This window comes from Zalophus californianus, chromosome 10 (assembly GCF_009762305.2).
Source record: "Zalophus californianus isolate mZalCal1 chromosome 10, mZalCal1.pri.v2, whole genome shotgun sequence".
Taxonomy (NCBI): domain Eukaryota; kingdom Metazoa; phylum Chordata; class Mammalia; order Carnivora; family Otariidae; genus Zalophus; species Zalophus californianus.
The window spans coordinates 84,403,810-84,423,055 of NC_045604.1; the positions used below are offsets into that span (position 1 = coordinate 84,403,810).

The window sequence follows — 19,246 nt, forward strand, 5'->3', positions numbered from 1 at the left end:
ATATACAATAGGGAGACTGGTTTACTAATAATCAGAGCATGTTCTGCAGGGGAAGGGATCCCTGGGAGACTTCTCTCCAGAACAAAGGAGGTGGTGAGTGCCATTTCTCTCCCCTGTGCCCAGCCAAGATACACAGACATCTGTAGGAACCAGCAGAGCACACTTTCCAGCGAGCTTGATGACACTGCGCACCCCATACCCATGCTTCTGTGAATCTGCCCACTCCACCCCAGCAGCCTTGGCAGGAGTTGTAGATGGCTGCAGGTCCTCTCCTACAGCAGACCTGCACAAACCCTGCTACAACCATGCACCCCTGCATTCTATGGACCTGCTTCCTCCAATGCACCCTTGGCCAGAGCCCAAAAGCTTCTCAGGGGTCAACACAAGGAAAGTGCCCCGTAGTTGAGTGCTACTGCATCTCTAGCAAATGCTTGGTCTGACTCAACTCAAGCCAGAGGTGGCCCCAGATTGGCCCACTAACACAGAGACCAAACCCTGCCCACAACAGGCAAAGAGCCACTGCAGACACCTGAAGGCAAAAGCAGCTCAGCCACAGTAACAGGACACTCACAAAACACACAGTAGACACCCCTAAAGCACTAGGTTCTGGTAAACCAGACACTCCATGGCACTACAGGACCTCTTCTTCATAAGGCCACCACTTTCAAGAACAGGAGAGGTAGCTGACTTTCCTGACATATAGAAACAGACCAGAGTTAGACAAAATTAGGAGATAAAGGAATATGTCACAAATGAAAGAACAGGACAAAATCATAGCAAGGGAGCTAAACAAAATGGAGATAAGTAATACATTAACATTAGATAAAGAATTTAAAGTAATGGTCATAAAGATACTCATTGGACTGTAGAAAAGTGTAGAGGACCTCAGTAAGGCAAAGAGATAGAAAACATAGAACCAATCAGAGATAACTCAATAAATGAAATTCATAATACACTAGATGGAATAAATAGTAGACTAGAGGAAGCAGAAGAACGGATCGATGACCTGGAGGGTAGAGTAATAGAAAGCAATCAAACTGGACAGGAAGGAGAAAAAAACAATAATGAAAAATGAAAATGACTTAGGGAACTCAGCAACACTATCAGTGTAATAACATCTGCATTATAGGGATCCCAGAAGGAGAAGAAAGAGAAAAGGGGGCAGAAAGCTTAAGAAATAATAGCTGAAAAGTTCCCAAATCTGGAGAAGGAAACAGAAAGCCAGATCCAGGAGGCACTAAGAGCCCCCATCAAAATCAACCCAAGGAGGTCCACACCAAGACACATAGTAATTAAAATGGCCAACAGTAGTAACAGAGAATTTTAAAAGCCACAAGGGAAAACAGTTACATACAAGGGAAACCCTGTAAGGCACTCAGGTGATTTTTCAGCAGAGATGTTTGCAGGCCAGAAGGGAGTGGCATGATATATTCAAAGTGCTGAAAGGAAAAAACCTGCAGCCAAGAATAGTCTATCCAGCAAGGCTATCATTCAGAATAAGAGAGAAAGTGTTTCCCAGACAAATAAAAGTTAAATTCATGACCACTAAACCAGCTGTACAAGAAATGTTAAAGGGGACTCTGAGTGGAAAGGAAAGCTGATAAATAGGAGGAAGAAAGGCAGGAAGCACAAAAGTAGGAAAATTAAGTATATCTAAAAAAAATAAGGGATTCACAAAATAAAAGGATGTAAAGTATGACACCATATACTTTAAATGTGGGGGGAGTGGAGTAAAGAATGGATTCAAACTTAAGTGACCATCAACTTAACATAGACTGATGTATACATAAGATGTTATATACAAACCTAATGGTAACTACAAATCAAAAATCAGTAATAGACGTGCAAAAAATAAAGAGAAAGGAATCCAAGTAGATCATTAAAGCCAGCAAACAGTGAGAAAAGAGTAAAAGGAAAACTACAAAACAACCATAAAACAAGCAACAAAATGGCAATAAATACATACTGATCAATAATTACTTTGAATATAAGCAGCCCAAGTGTCCATCAATAGATGAATGAAGAAGAGGTGACACATACACACTCGAATATTACTCAGCCATAAAAAGAAAATCTTGCCATTTGCAACATGGATCTAGAGAGTACAACACTAAGTGAAATAAGAGAAAGACAAATACAATATGATGTGGAATTTAAGAAACAAATGAACAAAGAAAAAAAGACAAACCATAAACAGACTCTTAACTAAAGAGAACAAACTGATGTTTACCAGAGGGGTGGGGGGGATGGATAAAAATAGATGAAGGGGATTCAAGAGTACACTTATTATGATGAGCAGTCAGTAATGTATATAATTACTCCATCACTGTATCATACACCTGAACTAATATCACACTGTATGTTAACTACAATGGAATACACACATACCTAAGAATAAATTTAACCAAGGTGGTGAAAGAACTATACTGAAAATTATAAGACACTGATGAAAAAAACTGAAGATCACATAAATAAATGGAAAGATATACCATGCTCATGGATTGGAACAATACTGTTAAGATGTCCATACTACCCAAAGCAATCTATAGGTTCAATGCAATCCCTATCAAAATATCTATAGCATTTTCCACAGAACTGGAGCAAACAATCCTAAAATCTGTATGGAACCACAAAAGACCCTGAATAGCCAAAGCAATCTTGGGACAGAAAAAGCTGGAGGTAGCACAATCCCAGATTTTAAACTACACTACAAACCAACAGTAATCAAAACAGAACAGTACTGGCACAAAAACAGACACACAGATCAACAGAAGAGAACAGAGAGCCCAGAAATAAACCCACACTTATATGGTCAATTACCCTATGACAAAGGATCCAAGGATCTAACAATGGTGAGAAAGACCATCTGCTCAATAAATGGTGTTGGGAAAACTGGACAGGTCTATCAAAAGAATGAAACTGTACCACTTCCTTACACCGCATACAAAAATATATTCAAAACTGATTCAAGACTTAAATGTAAGACCTGAAACCATAAAACTCCTGAAGGAACACATAGGCAGTAAACTCTTAGACAATGGTCTTAGCAATACTTTTCTGGATCCGTCTCCTCAGGCAAGGGCAACATGAACAAAAATATATAACTGGACTACTAAAAAGCTTTTGCACAGCAAAGGAAATTATCAACAAAGCAAAAAGGCAACCTACTGAATGGGAGAAGATATATGTAAATATTTGATAAGGAGTTAATATCCAAAGCAAAACAAAAGAAAAAAACACTTAACAACGAAACACCAAAACCTCTCAAATAATTCAATTAAAAATGGGCAGAGGACCTGAACAGGCATTTTTCCAAAGAAGACATACAGATGGCCAACAGACACATGAAAAGATACTCAACATCACTCATCATCAGGGAAACACAAATGAAAATCACAATGAGACATCACCTCACACCTGTCAGATTAACTATAATCAAAAAGACAAGAAGTAACAAGTGTTGAGGATGTGGAAAAAGGGAACATCCATGCATTGTTGGTGGGAATGTAAACTGGTGCAGCCACTATGGAGAACAGTATAGAGGTTCCTAAAAAAATTAAAAATAGAAATACATATGATCCACTTTTGGGTGTTTACCCAAAAAACCCATCAGGAATATTACTCAGCCATAAAAAAGAATAAAATCTTGCCTTTTGCAACAACATGGATACGCTATAGGGATTATGGAAAGTGAAGTCAAGTCAGAAAAAGACAAATACCATACAATTTCACTTACATGTGGAATCTAACAAATGAACAAACAAAAAACAGACTCATAAATACAGAGAAAATACTGTTGGTTGCCAGAGGGCAGGGGGGTGGGAGGAAGAGAGAAACAGGTGAAGGGGATTAAGAGGTACAAACTTCCAGTTATAAAATAAATAAATCACAGAAATATAAGCAGAGGGAATACAATCAGTAATATTGTAATAACTCTGTAGGGTAAAAGATGGTAATTATACTTTTTGGTAGACATTTTTTAAGGCATATGTCAAATGACTATGTTGTACACATGAAACTTAATATAGTATATGTCAAGTACAATTAAAAATAAATTTAGGGGCACCTGAGTGGCTCAGTCATTAGGCGTCTGCTTTTGGCTCAGGTCATGATCCCAGGGTCCTGGGATCGAGCCCCATATCGGGCTCCCTGCTCGGCGGGAAGCCTGCTTCTCCCTCTCCCACTCCCCCTGCTTGTGTTCCCTCTTTCACTGTGTCTCTGTCAAATAAATAAAATCTTAAAAATAAAATAAAAATAAATTTAAAAAAACACAGTGGTGGATTAGAGAAAGTGAGGTCAAATCTGCAATTCCCTCTGTAGCTTCAGTGGAAAGTATATAACCAATAAAATCTCCCAAAGGAACATTTATGTTCATGACTGTTCATTTAATTACTTCTGACTCTCTTCATCTAGAAGAGAACTTGTCTAAACATACTGCCCTGTTTGCTTTGCAGCCATAATTCTAAACTGCATGTGATTCTACTGTTTTACCACCAGATTTTTGGAATCTGGAATCTGATTCTTGTATTACTGCTAATGAGCTTCCACTGACATTTTATTTTGAATCAATAAAAGCATTAATATTGATTGGTAGTGATTCAAAGCCTCCAAGCCTGTGCTCAGGAAAATGCATCCACTTAATCCAAGTTGTAGATTAAAATGCCCCAAACTTTTCTACTTCTGGAAGATATATACTGGACGTAAATTACATTTCATCTCTACCCTGTGAAATGTAGGATTACAGTTCACACAGTAAATCTCAGTAAAAGTGGCTAAAATAATTTTTGAAAATAAATTTATATTAAACTCATATTTTTACCGAACAGTTTAGGACCAAAGAATATATATGGATTTTCTGGCCAACTTAATTGTTAATTTCTCCACCACCACCACCACCACCAGCCCCCAGCCTGAGAAAAGAGCCTACATTAAAGAACAGCGGATTCTGAAGCATAACACTTTTGCTCCCCTTTACTGAACAAAACATAGAGAAATTCAGAAAACATGGTGGTATTACTCAAATATTATCAAGTGACCTTTATTTCACAAAATTATTTCCATTAAAATTATTTCATGTACCACTGTTACTATATGATACTGTTTAAATGAAACACAATTGGCAAATTCACAAATTACCTGCTTTTAAGTCCTTTCTTCTACTCTGAGGCTGTTCATATCAGACAGCGTTCGTTCCCAAGCCTGAGTAACAATGTTCTTAAATTGACATGAATTTGAACTTTCATACTGAGTAATGCATTACCTCAAAGGAGCTTTGGAACCATCTATCACCAGGCCCAGGCAAAGGCTTAGATTTTCTGTGATCTTTTGTGGTTTTCCTCAACCCATTACTGAATCAATTAGCCAATCTCTGAAAACCACAGCCTACTGGGGATGTCATTACAAAGGACAACGAACAATAAAAATTCAAAGAATTTTAGGAAGTAAGGTAAAAAACAATGAGGAAAAGTTCTGCATGAGACCTATATTACTTTTCTATTGCTGGCTTTAACAATTACCACAAACTTAGTGGCTTACAACAATACAATTCTATCACCTTGCAGATCTCTTTTTCCTAAGTCCAACAGGTCTCAGGGGGCGTACCCTCAAAATGAAGGTAAGGGCAGGGTTTTGTTCCATTCAGAGGCTCCATTCGCAGGGGGGAGAATGTTTTCTTACCTTTCTAGCTTCTAGAGGCCACCTGCATTCCTTGGCTTGTGGCCCCTTCCTCTATCTTAAAACCAGCAACAGCTTGTTGAGCTTTTCTTACAAGTCTCTTCCACATTTCTGACTCCCCCTTCTACAGTTAAGGACCCATATGATTACACTGGGCCCAATGAGACAATCCAGGATAATCTTATTTTAAGGTCAGCTGACTGGCAACTGTAATTCCATCTGCTACCCTAAACTCCTTTTTGTTTTGTGTACTAACACTCATAAGGTTCTGGTGACTGGGACATGGACATCTTGGGGGGGGGGCAATTATTCTGCCAATCACAAACCTGAATAATTCTAAGTTTGTAGAGCTGAATACACAATTTCGTTTTGAGGAGAACTTTGTCTATCTAGCAAATACTTTTGATGGACCGGTCTAGTCATGGAAAGCAAGTCTCAGGGTAGGGCCTAGTAGGCTAAGGCAGAAATAGCAGGAATCACTGCAAAGGATAAAGTAATTAAGTATCATAAAGGTTTCAGAGATAGCTAGATAAGGGCAACTGAAGGAGAGAAGGACCCTGCCAATAGAAGGAGGGTCAGTTGAGTGAGAAATCCCCAAGGGAGAAATGAGAACAGAGCTGTTAAATATTCAACTAAGACCTTGGCTGTGCTATATGCCAGACCTCTCCTGCCCCGATTCTGAGTAAAAAATCCCAAAACCACCTTTTGCAGTGGAGACATGCTGTGTTTTACAGAGTCAAGACACCAAGAACATAGGAAATCGCACCAAAAAAAAAAAAAACCCTTGCAAATTGATGGCTCTGAACATGGGGAAAAGGGGCAGAGGTGGCACAAGTCAGTGTTGTTTAATTTACGAAAGAGAGGAGCCCAGCTAACACAGGAAGCTCAGAGTGAAAATCCTCCCAGGACTGCACACTGCCACAGGACAAAGACCCGCTCACTTGGAAAATGGTGTCTCTGCCACTCTTGCCAAGACCAAGGTTAAGTCCATTTTGAGGCCACTGGCCATCTTGCTGTCTGGGCTGTTCCATCTGCTCTGGTTAGACCCTGCTTCAGAAACAAACTATAAACCTTCTCCTAAGCCAGTGGAACTCTTCAGCCAATGATGATACATTAAGTTTGAAAGTCAAATCCTATTACACAGACTATTTATACTAAATGACAGGAGGGGAAAGGCCTGACAATCACATTGCTAATGAGAACTATCACTATGGGGACAAGAGAGTGGACAACTAATCAACTGATCTCCAGAACCACCCAAGACATGGTTGAGCACAACCCTTCCTGACGAGCCAAGGCAGGCCCAAACTGTAGTGATCTCTTGACAAGTTAAAAAGAATGAGAGAAGCAGTCAATACCGTGAGTGAATTCCTGTGGTGTAGATTTAAGGCCAGGAGAGATTTATCCCCCTATGAAGAGGAGGTGCTCTGAAGGAGCTAACTCAAACACAGAATCTTACCTTCCAGGCACTTATATGGCCTCTTCTATCACGTATCTCACGGTTGAATCCATCAAAGGCCCAATTCACATTCTGAGTGAAGGGGCCCACCTGAAACACTGCTGGCATAGATTTGTGCGACCCCTTCCCTGGCCCACGCTTACTAGGCAGCACCCAGGGAGGCCCGCCTCACCTCTGCCCAGTGGGGCAGTAGTGGACTCCATGTTTGTCTTGCCAGCACCTGGCCCTCACTCTTCCTTTATGACTGGCCTGAGGAGACTCTTCTTCCACACACCAGGGGCTGGCTCAGAAATGGGCATATGACCCCCTACTAGGCAATAAGTGATGATGAAAGGTCTTCTGGAACTTTCCTTGAGCCATAAGGTTTTTCTTCTTCCTCTGGAATGTTCTAGTATCTTGATATCCCACCTAGAATTGCTACAGCTATTCTTTCAAGCAGCCTGATGAAGCCAATAGGATGGATGGAGCAGAGAGGAAAAGAATGTTTCCTTGTTGAGTTGCTGAGTCAACCCCTACACATCAGGACTTCCTGCCCAGTGAGAGACTGAATATCCTGGCTATTTAGTTAGGCCTACCTGAGCTGGGATATCTATAGGAGGCATTCAGGCCAAGTGATGTGAAAATGTCCCACTCAGAACCTGTATTTTCAGATGCAAAATGCTAGGTGAATGGAGAAGGTGGTCATTTGTCACTCAGTTCACTGTATCTGGAGCTCTGTGAGGCTGGTTGTAGGGTCCAGGCATGGCAGCAGTGTCAAGATGAGGCAATTTCCTGTGTCATCCCAGGCCTCCTGGCATTAGACCTCCACCACACAAGTCACCTAGGACTCTCTCCCTTGTGGTCACAAAGATTCTAATAAACATATCCCTGGGAATTTGCCATCGGTTCATTAAGACTAACAGTCTCTCTAAAATGCCTTGGTCAGAACTCAGTTAAAGCATGAAGATTAAATCCAAGCTCAACACTGAGGATGGAAGGCAGGAGAGCCAGAAAAGGCAAAATTGGTTTAGAAACACATTTCCCAACCACAGAGGAAGCTCAGCCACATCTGCTTGGTGGCCATTCAGACCCCTATTTGTCTTCAGGATGGGAAAAGAAAATGAGCTTGCTCTTATCTGTTTACCAACAATTCTACTTCCTTTTTGAGATTTAGACATCTCACAAAACTTTTGTCTCTTCAATCAAGAGATTTTCATCCCCCATGAGTATTCCTGGTGAAATTCCCTAGAAGGGGACATTCGGAGTAGTGAACAGTGACACAGGATGTGGGATACAGAAGTCCAACACTTGGCACTTACTGGTTGGGTGAACCGGGCAATTTTATTACTTCATCCCTGAACCTCAGTTTCCTCATCAGTAAGATGGGGATAATAGCACCTATTTCATAATCACTAACTACATAATGCGAGGGAAACACAGTAGTACGTACCTGGCACATACTAAGTACTCAGCAAATTTAGCTATTATTTATATATGCTGATGTCTTCACACAGGGATGGAACGCTTAATACACAAAATAGTAGGTGTTAGCCACTCACATGTTCTCTTGGCTTCTGAAACATGAGCTCCCTGACCTCACTTCGTCCAAGCACATAGGCAGAGTTTTCCTTAATCTCTGCAGAGGTTTCATCTGAGACAGTTGTCAGATGGCTTTCAACTGCATAAGTGAATAATAAAAGCAATTTGCACTGTTTTGAAGGACAAGACAGTAGAGTCTAATCTTCAAACTTGATCGACTTGGAAGCATTCCTGTCAATATAAAAGGTTTTGTCTGGGGCGGTGGAGAAGCCAAGGCCAGCGCCCCGCTTGTGCTTCCAGCTCATGGCCCGGTCGTAGTCCTGCTGCAGGTGCTGCTGCAGGGTGTCGGCTGCCTTCTTGCTGAGAGCCATGTTGGGCCTTCCGATCGTGTTAGAGGGGCGGCTGAATGAAGGGGCCCCATTTTTAAAGCCACCCATCAGTTTGAGAAATTTCAGTTTCTGTTCCTCGTTTTCAAAACTAGCAGTATCCCACTGGCCAAAGTGAGTTCCCTGTAGAGAGAAAAAGAGGTGGTTATTTTCCTGGTTTCCAAAGCCCTGCCCTTTCCCCAACCCCAGCCCCACCAGGGAGGATCCAGCTGATTAAATGCTGGCTATATACCAGGCACAGTGCTCATGAGCACATCAATGGACTGTCTTCTGAATTCTAACAAGAGCCCTATGAGGAATACTGTTAGCATTTCCATTTTACTGATAAGGAAATGGGAGGTCTGCAGCTTAACTGGGGGCACAAACCTCATTAACGACCCTGCTGGAATTCTATCTCAGGTCTGGCCTACACCAGGGCCCACATGGAGCTGCCTGTCTGCTTTCCTCCTTCCCTCACTCACGGCAAAGAGTATGGCACACCTCCCCTCCCCTCACCTCCAACAACCTCACCTCCCAACATACCTCTATACACCTCCCAGCACAGCTCACCTCGCCTCACCAGCCGGCTACCCACTCTTCCCTCAGCCTAAGGTTTCTGACAGTTGGAAGGAGGAGGAGGCAAGTGGGAATCTGAAATGAACTTCTCTTCACACAAGCAGTGCATTTCATAGCAGGGAATGGAGGCCCAGAAAGGTCAAGGGTCACACAGCTGAGTCCAAAGCTGAACTGGCCCAGGAACTCCAGAAACTCGGAGGTTCCAATTCCTGTCCAGAGTACTCTACCACCTATACACAAATCATCCATGTTCAAGAAAATTCAAGACAGTCCCTCAAAGAAGCTGCATAAGAAAAGACCCCTGTCCTTCCCATATCTGTGAGAGAGACAAGAAACCCGGCTTAAGAAAACTAGGGGTTTAAAGTCACAGATACCCAAGAATCCAGCCTACCTGTGTGACCCTGGTCAAATCACCTAAACTCTCTGAGCCTCAATGTCGTCACCTATAAAATAGGAGTGTAATACCCTTCTCACAGGGCTTCAGCTACGGATCAAATCACATTTTACACCAACAACCCAGAGCACAATGTTTGGCAACTTTAAATCCTTGATAATTTGTCATTCTTCCCACACCACCCCAATTGCTGACCTCCATACTGCCTGGAAACTTTCCACTTGCAAGCCAAATCCCAGCTTAGCACTTATTTCTAGGTCAGATTTGGGAGAACAGTAAGAACCAGTCACTGCTACACCTGCCCCGAGTGAAGCAGTGACAAATTCTCCCAGCTTCATAGTGGCCCAGTTATGCCCAGTAGGCATAATTACAGCTTCCCGGGTCTACAATTTCTAGGATGAGAAACCAGCTTGGACAGTCCTGCACTGGGTCTGAGGAGAGTGCTGCCAGAGGCTGACCAGTCATAGGTAGGCTAGCTCTTCAAGGGCTGCTGACCCACTGAAAGGGGACCCTCCCGCAGGGGCCCACAGCCACTCTGGAAGCCCCACCATATGCCTCGGCGGTCAAGTGGCCCTAGGTCCTGGGAGGCAATGCCACCTAAAGTGTCCCCAGCAGATGCCGCCCCTGGGCCCCAGGAGCCCCCTTCCCCCATCAGGTCCTTCTAGGTACAGCCCCTGGAGCCAAAGGTTCTGAATGATGCTGTCGTGTTTCTTGCCTTCCTCAAGTCAATAAGGGTTTCTATCAGCTCTGCTCAGCTAAAGAGGATGGGGAGAAAGGAGAGAATACCCAGAGGGAAAACACAGAACAAAGCCCCTCTCCATATCCCACTGGACCAGAGTATGAGTCTCATTCTACAGCTGTGGAAACTGAGGCTCAGAGAGAAGACATTGCTTGCCTGAGTCTCACAACTAGAAAGTGGCAGAGCCAGAAATATTGAACTTAGGTCTTTTGATCCAAATCAACTGTTCTTTCCTATGTTAAACTGTGAAGACTTAACAGTGCAGAAAGGCAAGGCTTCCCTGTCGTCTGGATCCTTCTTTCCCTCTCCCCCAAATCCAATCTATTAACAAGCCTTTTTGGATTATGAAGCTGTTTTCTTCTCTTTCTCTATCCTCTGCCACCATCCCAGTCCTCAGGCCTGCAGGCTGAGCCATCTAACCCATTCCCCATTTCCCCTACATAAATGCCCTCCAGCAGCTCCCACAGCACGTAAGAGCCCAGTGCACGCTCCCTACGATGGTCACCAAGGCTGGCCTGGTATGGCCCACTGCCCTGCCCACATCCCTCTCATCCCTCTTCAGCCTGACTTCGTGGTCCTTGTGCTTCACTCTCTCCTGTCCCATCTCCTCAGGCCTGGTTTGGAAATCTCCCATTCCAACCGGACCTCGAAGGCAGTCCTGAGAGAGGCCGCCGCCACACCACACCGCTCTCACCCCTGCCTCCTGCCCTGGTCCAAGCAGCCTTTTGAGGTCATCATCCACTGCTGGAAAGCGCCTCTTACATGCTCTCAGTGACTAATGTGTGGGACACCCCACCCATCCACAGCAGGAGACAAAGGTTCAGGCTGCTTATCTTGCTTGGCCAGCTCTCCAGGAGGGAGGCAAGCACCCCTTTCAGAAGGAAGGAAATTAGCTCAGGACAAGTTCTGCAGTGAAGAGAGCCAGCAGGCACACGGGGAGAGCCTCGGGGGCCTGGACTAACATGGTCTCCCAGCACTCTGCTCTTCATGGTGCAACATGCAGAAGGAGGACTCAGGGTGCCAGGGTATGAAACCGACCAGAGCCTGAGCATCAAACTTACTGTCCACTTCCTCGGTTCAGAAGCTTCTGTTTTGCCCGACTCACGATCGATCTCTTCTTGCAAGGCCTTTCGCCTCACCTGAGCAAGGGAGAGGAAAGAAAAGAGGGAAATGGGACACAGTTGTTTTCCTTTGAGCTTAAAATCGAGCAGAGACAGGCAGGAGGACAGGAGGGTGACAAGAGGGAGAGCAGGTTCCCTCTGCTGCAAATTGGGGCAGGCATTTGTCAAAAGTATCCTCTAAGCATCCCAAGGCTGCAATGCCTTGGCCTAAAATGGGCAGCCTCATTAATCCTTGTTTTGGATTAAGAATGAACTTTTCTTTTAAGAATGAACTTTCCTACAAACTGAGGCTTATCCACCTTTAGCACCACAACCTTTTTTGTCTGTAATAGCCATACTGGGTAGAAACTTCCCAAAGCATACTGCCTGAAGCCCTGCCTTCCTGTACAGAAGATACCGTAGTTAACTTTCGGGACAGCATTGTTTTCTAGAAACAGCACTGAAGTCAGGCACAGGTTAGTTTGAATCTTAGCTCTGCCACTAACTAGTGTGGCTTTGGGTAAGTCACTTAACCTTTGTGTACTTCCATTTATCTGCAAATAGAAATATCAGCTACCTTGGAGGATAAATGGGAGAAGCACAATTGTAATAGGATTCATAATAAATACATATTTGGTCTTCATCCAGTTTCTGCACAAAGCTCCTAAACCCCTTGGGATTTCCAAAGCGAGGAGTCATCAAGTTGCTTTGTAAATGTTATGTTATGAGGTGAATGCCTCATAACATGTTTTGTTATGTTAATGAGGTGAATGCCTGAAAGAACCTAAGAATGGGGTCTGGTTGCCAGGTGAACCAACTCTGTGACTAGAGGGTTGGAATTTTCAGTCCCATCTCCAACCCCCAAGGAAGGAAGAGGGGCTGAAGGGTGAATCAATCACCAAACGGCCAATGATTTAATCAATCATGCCTATGTAATGAAGCCTCCATAAAACCTCCAAAAGAGAGGGGTGTTCAGAGAGCTTCTGGGTTGGTGAAAACATGGAGATTTGGGGACAGTGGTATGCTTGGAGAGGGCAAGCAAGTTAAGTGCAGTTACCCATACCTTGCCCTATGTATCACTACCATCTGGCTGTTCCTGATTTATATCCTTTTATTATAAACAACAATCTTGTAAGTAAAAGGATTCTCTGAGTTTTGTGAACTGCTCTAGCAATTAATAAAACCCGAGGAGGGGGTTATCAGAACCTCCCATCTATAACAGCCTGGTAAGAAGCACAGGTGACAATCCAGCTTGTAACTGGCATCTGAACTGGGGCATGGGTGAAAAGCAGTCTGGTGGGACTGAGTCCTTAACCTGTGGGATGTGACACAATCTCCAGATATACAGTGTCAGAACTGAGCTGAATGGTAGGCCACCCAGCTGGTGGCTAAGAATTGCTGGGGTGGGAGAACCCCCTAACCCACATGAAACTGTTGGGTGCAGAATGTAAGAACCTAACAGAGTGCCTGGTCCACAGTAGGTATGTCTTATACAATGCTGTCAGCATGGCTCAAGGCCACCATCAGTGGACTAATGACCCTGCTGTTTGATATAAAAGCTTCCAGGACCAATATCCCTGATGAACATAGATGCAAAAGTCCTCAACAAAACATTAGCAAACTGAATTCAGCAATACATTAAAAGGATCGTTCACCATGATCAAGTAGGCTTTATCTCAGGGATGTAAGGATGGTTTAATATCTGTAAATCAATCATCATTAACAAAATGAATAAAAATATTCATCTCAATACATGCAGAAAAAGCATTTGACAAAATTCATCATCAATTCATGGTAACAACTGTCAACAAAGTGGGTACAGAGGGAACATACCTCAACATAAAAGGCCATAAATGATAAACCCACAGTTAATATCATACTCAATGGTGAAAAGCTGCAAACTTTTTCTCTAAGAGGAGAAACAAAATTATCTACTCTCATCACTTTTATTCAACACAGTAGTGAAGTGTCTGCCACAGCAGACAAGAAAAAGAAAAGGGATCCAAATTGGAAAGAAAACTGTCACTACTTGCAGATGGCATGATACTCTGTATAGAAAACCCTAAAGACTCCACCAAAAAACTATTACAACTAATAAATGAATTCAGTAAAAGCTGCAGGATACAAAATCAATATATAAGAATCTATTGCAGGGCGCCTGGGTGGCTCAGTTGTTAAGCATCTGCCTCTGGCTCAGGTCATGATCCCAAGGTCCTGGGATCGAGCCCCACATCGGGCTCCCTGCTTGGCGGGAAGCCTGCTTCTCCCTCTACCACTCCCCCTACTTGTGTTCCTGCTCTTGCTATCTGTCAAGTAAATAAAATCTTTAAAAAAAAAAAAAGAATCTGTTGCATTTTTTTTTTAAAGATTTTATTTATTTGAGAGAGAGAATGAGGGAGAGAGAGCACATGAGAGGGGGGAGGGTCAGAGAGAGAAGCAAATTCCCTGCTGAGCAGGGAGCCTGATGCGGGACTTGATCCTGGGACCCCAGGATCATGACCAGAGCTGAAGGCAGTCGCTTAACCAACTGAGGCACCCAGGCGCCAATAACAACCTATCAAAAAGAGAAATTAGAAAAATACCCCTGGGGGCACTTGGGTGGCTCAGCTGGTTAAGCGTCTGACTCTTGACATGACCTCAGGGTCATGAGATCTCCTGCTTAAGATTCTCTCTCTCCCTTTACCCACCCACCCCCCATTCATTATCTCTGTCTTAAAAAAGAAGAAAACACTCCCATTTACAACTGCATCAAAAAGAATAAAATACTTAGGAATAAATAGGTGAAAGAGGTATACTCTGAAAATTAAAAGACACTGATGAAAGAAACTGAAGATCACATAAATAAATGGAAAGATATACCATACTCATGGATTGGAAGAATATTGTTAAAATGTCCATACTACCCAAAGCAATCTACAGGTTCAATGCAAGCCCTATCAAAATACCAATAGCATTATCTATAGAACTGGAACTAACAATCCTAAAGTTTGTATGGAACCACAAGACTCTGAATAGCCAAAGCAATCTTGAGAGAGAAAATCAAAGCTGGGGGTAGCACAATCCCAGATTTCAAACTATACTACAAAGCAACAGTAATCAAAACAGAATGGTACTGCCACAAAAGCAGACACACAGACTGATGGAAGAAAATACAGAGCCCAGGAAAAAAAAAACAACCCACATTTATGTGGTCAATTAATCTATGACAAAGGATCCAAGGATATACAATGGGAGAAAGATAGTCTCTAATAAATGGTGTTGGGAAAACTGGACAGCTATACCAAAAGGATGGAATTGATCCACTTGCTTATACCATACACAAAAATAAACTCAAAAAGAATTCAAGACTTAAATGGGAGACCTGAAACCATAGAAGTCCTAAAAGAAAACATAGGCGGTGCACCTGGGTGGCTCAGTCGGTTAAGTGTCTGCCTTCGGCTCAGGTCGTGATCCCAGGATCCTAGCATTAGGCCCCCATCGTGCTCCCTGCTCAGTGGGCAGCCTGCTTGTCCCTCTCCCTTTGCCCCTCCCCCCCTGCTCATTCTCTCCCTCTCTCTCAAATAAATAAAACCTTAAAAAAAAAAAACATAGGCGGGCGCCTGGGTGGCTCAGTGGTTGGGCGACTGCCTTCGGTCATGATCCCAGAGTCCCAGGATCGAGTCCCACATTGGGCTCCCGGCTTGGTGGGGAGTCTGCTTCCCCCTGACCCTCTCCCCTCTCATGCTCTCTCTCTCTCAAATAAATAAATAGAATAAAAAAAAACAAAACAAAAAAACATAGGCAATAAACACTTGGACACAGTTTTAGCAATGTTCTTCTGGTTTTGTCTCCTCAGGCAAGGGTAATAAAAACAATTTGGACTACATCAAACTAAAAAGTTTCTGCACAGTGAAGGAAATCATAACAAAAGAAAAGGCAACCTCTGAATGGGAGAAGATACAGTTGACCCTTGAACAAGTGGGGGTGAGGGCACCGATTCCCTGCACAGTTGAAAATCCACATACAACTTTTGACTCCCCCAAAATTTAACCATTAGTAGCCTACTGTTAACTGGAAGCCTTACCAATAATATAAACCGTTGATTAACATAGATTTTGTAAGTTATACATATTACATACTGTATTCTTACAATAAAGCTTAAGATGTTAAAATCGTAAGGAAGAAAAAATGCATTTACATTACTGTATTGAAAAAAAACTATGTATTCATGTACTTGTGCAATTCAAACCCATGTTGTTCAAGGATCAACTTATTTGCAAATAATATATTCAATAAGGGGCTAATATTCAAAATATATAAAGAACTCATACAATACCAAAAAAAAAATTTTTTTTAAATGGGCAGAGGACCTGAATAGACACTTTTCCAAAGACATACAAATGCCCAACAGACACATGAACAGATGTTCAACATCTCAACCATCAGGAAAATGCAAATCAAAACCACAATGAGATATCACATCACACCAGTCAGAATGGCTAGTATCAAAAAGACAGGAAATACCAAGTGTTGGCAAGGATGAAGACAAAAGGCAACTCTTGTACACTGCTGGTGTGAATGTAAATTGGTACAACCACTCTAAAAAACAGTATGGAATTTCCTCAAAAATTTAAAAATAGAAATGCCATACAAGCCAGTAATTCTACTTCGGGTATTTACCCAAAGAAAAGGAAAACACTAATTTGAAAAGATATATGCATATGCACCCCTATGTTTATCCCACCATTATTTACAAATAGCCAAGATATGGATGCATCCTAAGTGTTCACTGACAGATGAATGCAAAAAGATGTGGTATGTGTACACATATGTACACGTACACACATGCACCCAACACAGTGGAATATTACTCAGTCATGAAAAAGAATGAAATCTTGCCATTTGCAACAACATGGATGGGCCTACAGTGTATTATGCTAAGTGAAATAACTGAGACAGAAAAAAGAACAAACAAAACAGAAATGACTCATAAAAACAGAAAACTAGTGGTTGCGAGATGGAGCATATAGGCAGATAGGCTCAAATAGGTGAAAGAGATTGAGAGGTACAAACTTCTAGTTATAAATAAGTCACAGGCATGTAAAGTACAGCACAGGGAACATAGTAATATTGTGATAGTTTTGTATGGTGACAGATGGTAACTACACTTATTGTGGTGAGCATTTCATAAAATACGTAATTACTGAATCACTAGGTTGTACACCTGAAACTACTGTAACATTGTATGTCAACTACACTTCAATTACCACAAAAAAAAAAAAAAAGCTTCCAGGGCCTTGTCCTCCCTTCTAAGGATTAGGTATAACTTCAGCTGTCCCAATTTGTGGCCTTTCTTCCGTTTTTTTTTTTTTTTTTTTTTGATAGCGAGAGCGAGCGCGCGTGCATGTATGAGTTTGGGGTGGTGGTGATGGAGGTGGGAGAAGGAGAAAGAATCTCAAGCAGCTTCCACACCCAGCATAGAGCCCAACATGGAGCTCAATCTCATGACTGAGAGCATGACTTGAGCCAAAATCAAGAATTGGACGCTCAACTGACTGAGCCACCTAGGTGTCCCCCTCCTCCCTTCTAATCTGCCACAGGCTACGAGTCAAGGTGACCATTTATATAAGTTTAAAACTACATAAAACAAAGTGACAGCTGTAAAAAGGAGAAAATGATGACATATTCCTATAGTAGAACCATGATCCACATGTGGAATGATACAGATATACATATACCAAAATGAAAAGCAATCACCAGTTAAATGACAAAAGTTAAAAGAACAGTATACAGAGCATGATTGCACAGTGCTTTAAAATTACACATACATAGTTACAGAAGAAAAATCTGGAACAATGTAACAAAGGGCTAACAATGATCATTATTAGATGGTAGGATTTCAGGTTGCCTTTCTTTTCAGGTTGCAATTTTTTAACACAGTAAACTTTTAGCACTTATGGGGAAAACAGGAGAGGTCAAAGCTTCACTACACTGAGGTAATGTGTCACCCAAAATGGTTAAAGGTTTTCTTAAAAATTGTCAAGTAATCAAAGTACTCAGCAGGCACAAAAAAGAAGTAAAGGGTTGTTGGCGGGCCTTACCCACAGAAGTACACAGGCACGAGGACTGAGTTCTAGCAACCTGCTGCATCCTGAGTGGTGGAGGACACCTGGGAAAGGAACTGATGGAAGGTCCTAGACAGGTCAGGGCCCCACCTTTGTTCTCTCTGTGCGGCTGCCCAGCTCATTACCATTGGCCCTGATTCTGGGGAGCAGTGTGACTATGACCCAGAGGCTGGGGAGCTCCCATTAGTCAGCATCACCTCACGGATCTTCTTGGCCCCACTTCGATGCGCGGCCTCCAGGGAGAGTTCCCCAGTGCCCCAAAGGCATTAGATTTGGAACTTCTGTGGCATCTTACAGGCCTCCTCACACTCCGCTCATTTGCTAGTATTCTCTGGTTCCCTTCTCTCCTGGAGAAGGGCCATGGGACAGGAGTCATCTCTGCATCACACCCTGTTGCTTCTCTCCAACAATTACTTGCTGACAAAGCAAGAGGATGTGGTCAGGGTAATGGCTGCCACTTCTTAAGCTGAGATATCAGACAGGCCCCTGCTGAGTGCCTCACAAACACGACCTCGTCTGGTCTTCGCAGCCACCTATAGTAGGGTCAGTGAGATTAGTGACTGCCCCAGGTCACCTCGTTAGTAATGGCCCAAAGCCCAAAGCCATGCCTATGCTGTTACCACGCTGTCCTGCCAGGCCTCATTTGGTTCAGGACCATACATATACCCCAATTCCAGAAAGTCAAGCTCCAGTAAAGGATGCATCTACCTACGGATCTGGGCACGGCAGAGGCAGAAGCAGATGCACAACAGAGTAACTTCTCTAAACACTCCTGAATCGAGGCCAGGAGATGGCAATGCATGGGCCTGGCTGAGCACATGCTCCCTGCCCTGGTTACAGTTCCTGGGGTCACACTCCCGTCTCTCCCTGCAGCAATTACAAGGAGGAAAGCCTCAGCCTGGGATTCTGAATGACCAGATGGCCCCTCAGTCAGAGCTGTGGTAGTGAAGGCATCTCCCAGCATGAAGTGGGGGAGGCCACAAGTTCCTGCCACTGGAAGTGTGCCAGAGGCTGGCTGGTGGCTTTTGGGGTCCCTGACACCTCTGGGACCAGGATCTTGTTGCCTTGTAGGAGACAAATGTGTGCCTGGCGGGTGGCAAGACACATGGAAGGGGGGTGAGGACCTGGGCCGTACCTGGTCTATGTGCGCCTCATCCATGTTGCCTTTCTTTTCCAACACCACCTCTAAGTCTGTGTCAGGCTCCTGCGCAAAAGGGCAAAGGGAGTAAAAGTCAAGCATAGGATGGCCTCTGCCCCAGCAGCTCAGCAAATGAGATCATGAGAGTCCAGAAAAGACCCAAGACCGCAGCACCACCTC

At 43.2% G+C, this 19,246-nt stretch overlaps 1 protein-coding gene across 5 annotated transcripts in view; it reads right to left on the bottom strand.

The window, feature by feature from the left end:
- KNOP1 (lysine rich nucleolar protein 1) overlaps positions 1-19,246 on the bottom strand; it is a 37,310-nt gene that overhangs the window by 10,750 nt on the left and 7,314 nt on the right. For 3 of the 5 annotated variants that reach the window (XM_027610280.2, XM_027610282.2, XM_027610281.2), the window contains 3 exons: positions 19,064-19,132; positions 11,786-11,863; positions 5,017-9,159 (listed from right to left, as the gene is read on the bottom strand). In XM_027610280.2, the coding sequence (XP_027466081.1) occupies positions 8,848-9,159; positions 11,786-11,863; positions 19,064-19,132 (459 nt within the window). In that variant the 3' untranslated portion in view covers positions 5,017-8,847. Of the gene's footprint in view, positions 1-5,016; positions 9,160-11,785; positions 11,864-19,063; positions 19,133-19,246 lie in introns of those variants that run through there. The other 2 variants (XR_003522933.1, XM_027610283.2) reach the window with 2 other exon arrangements.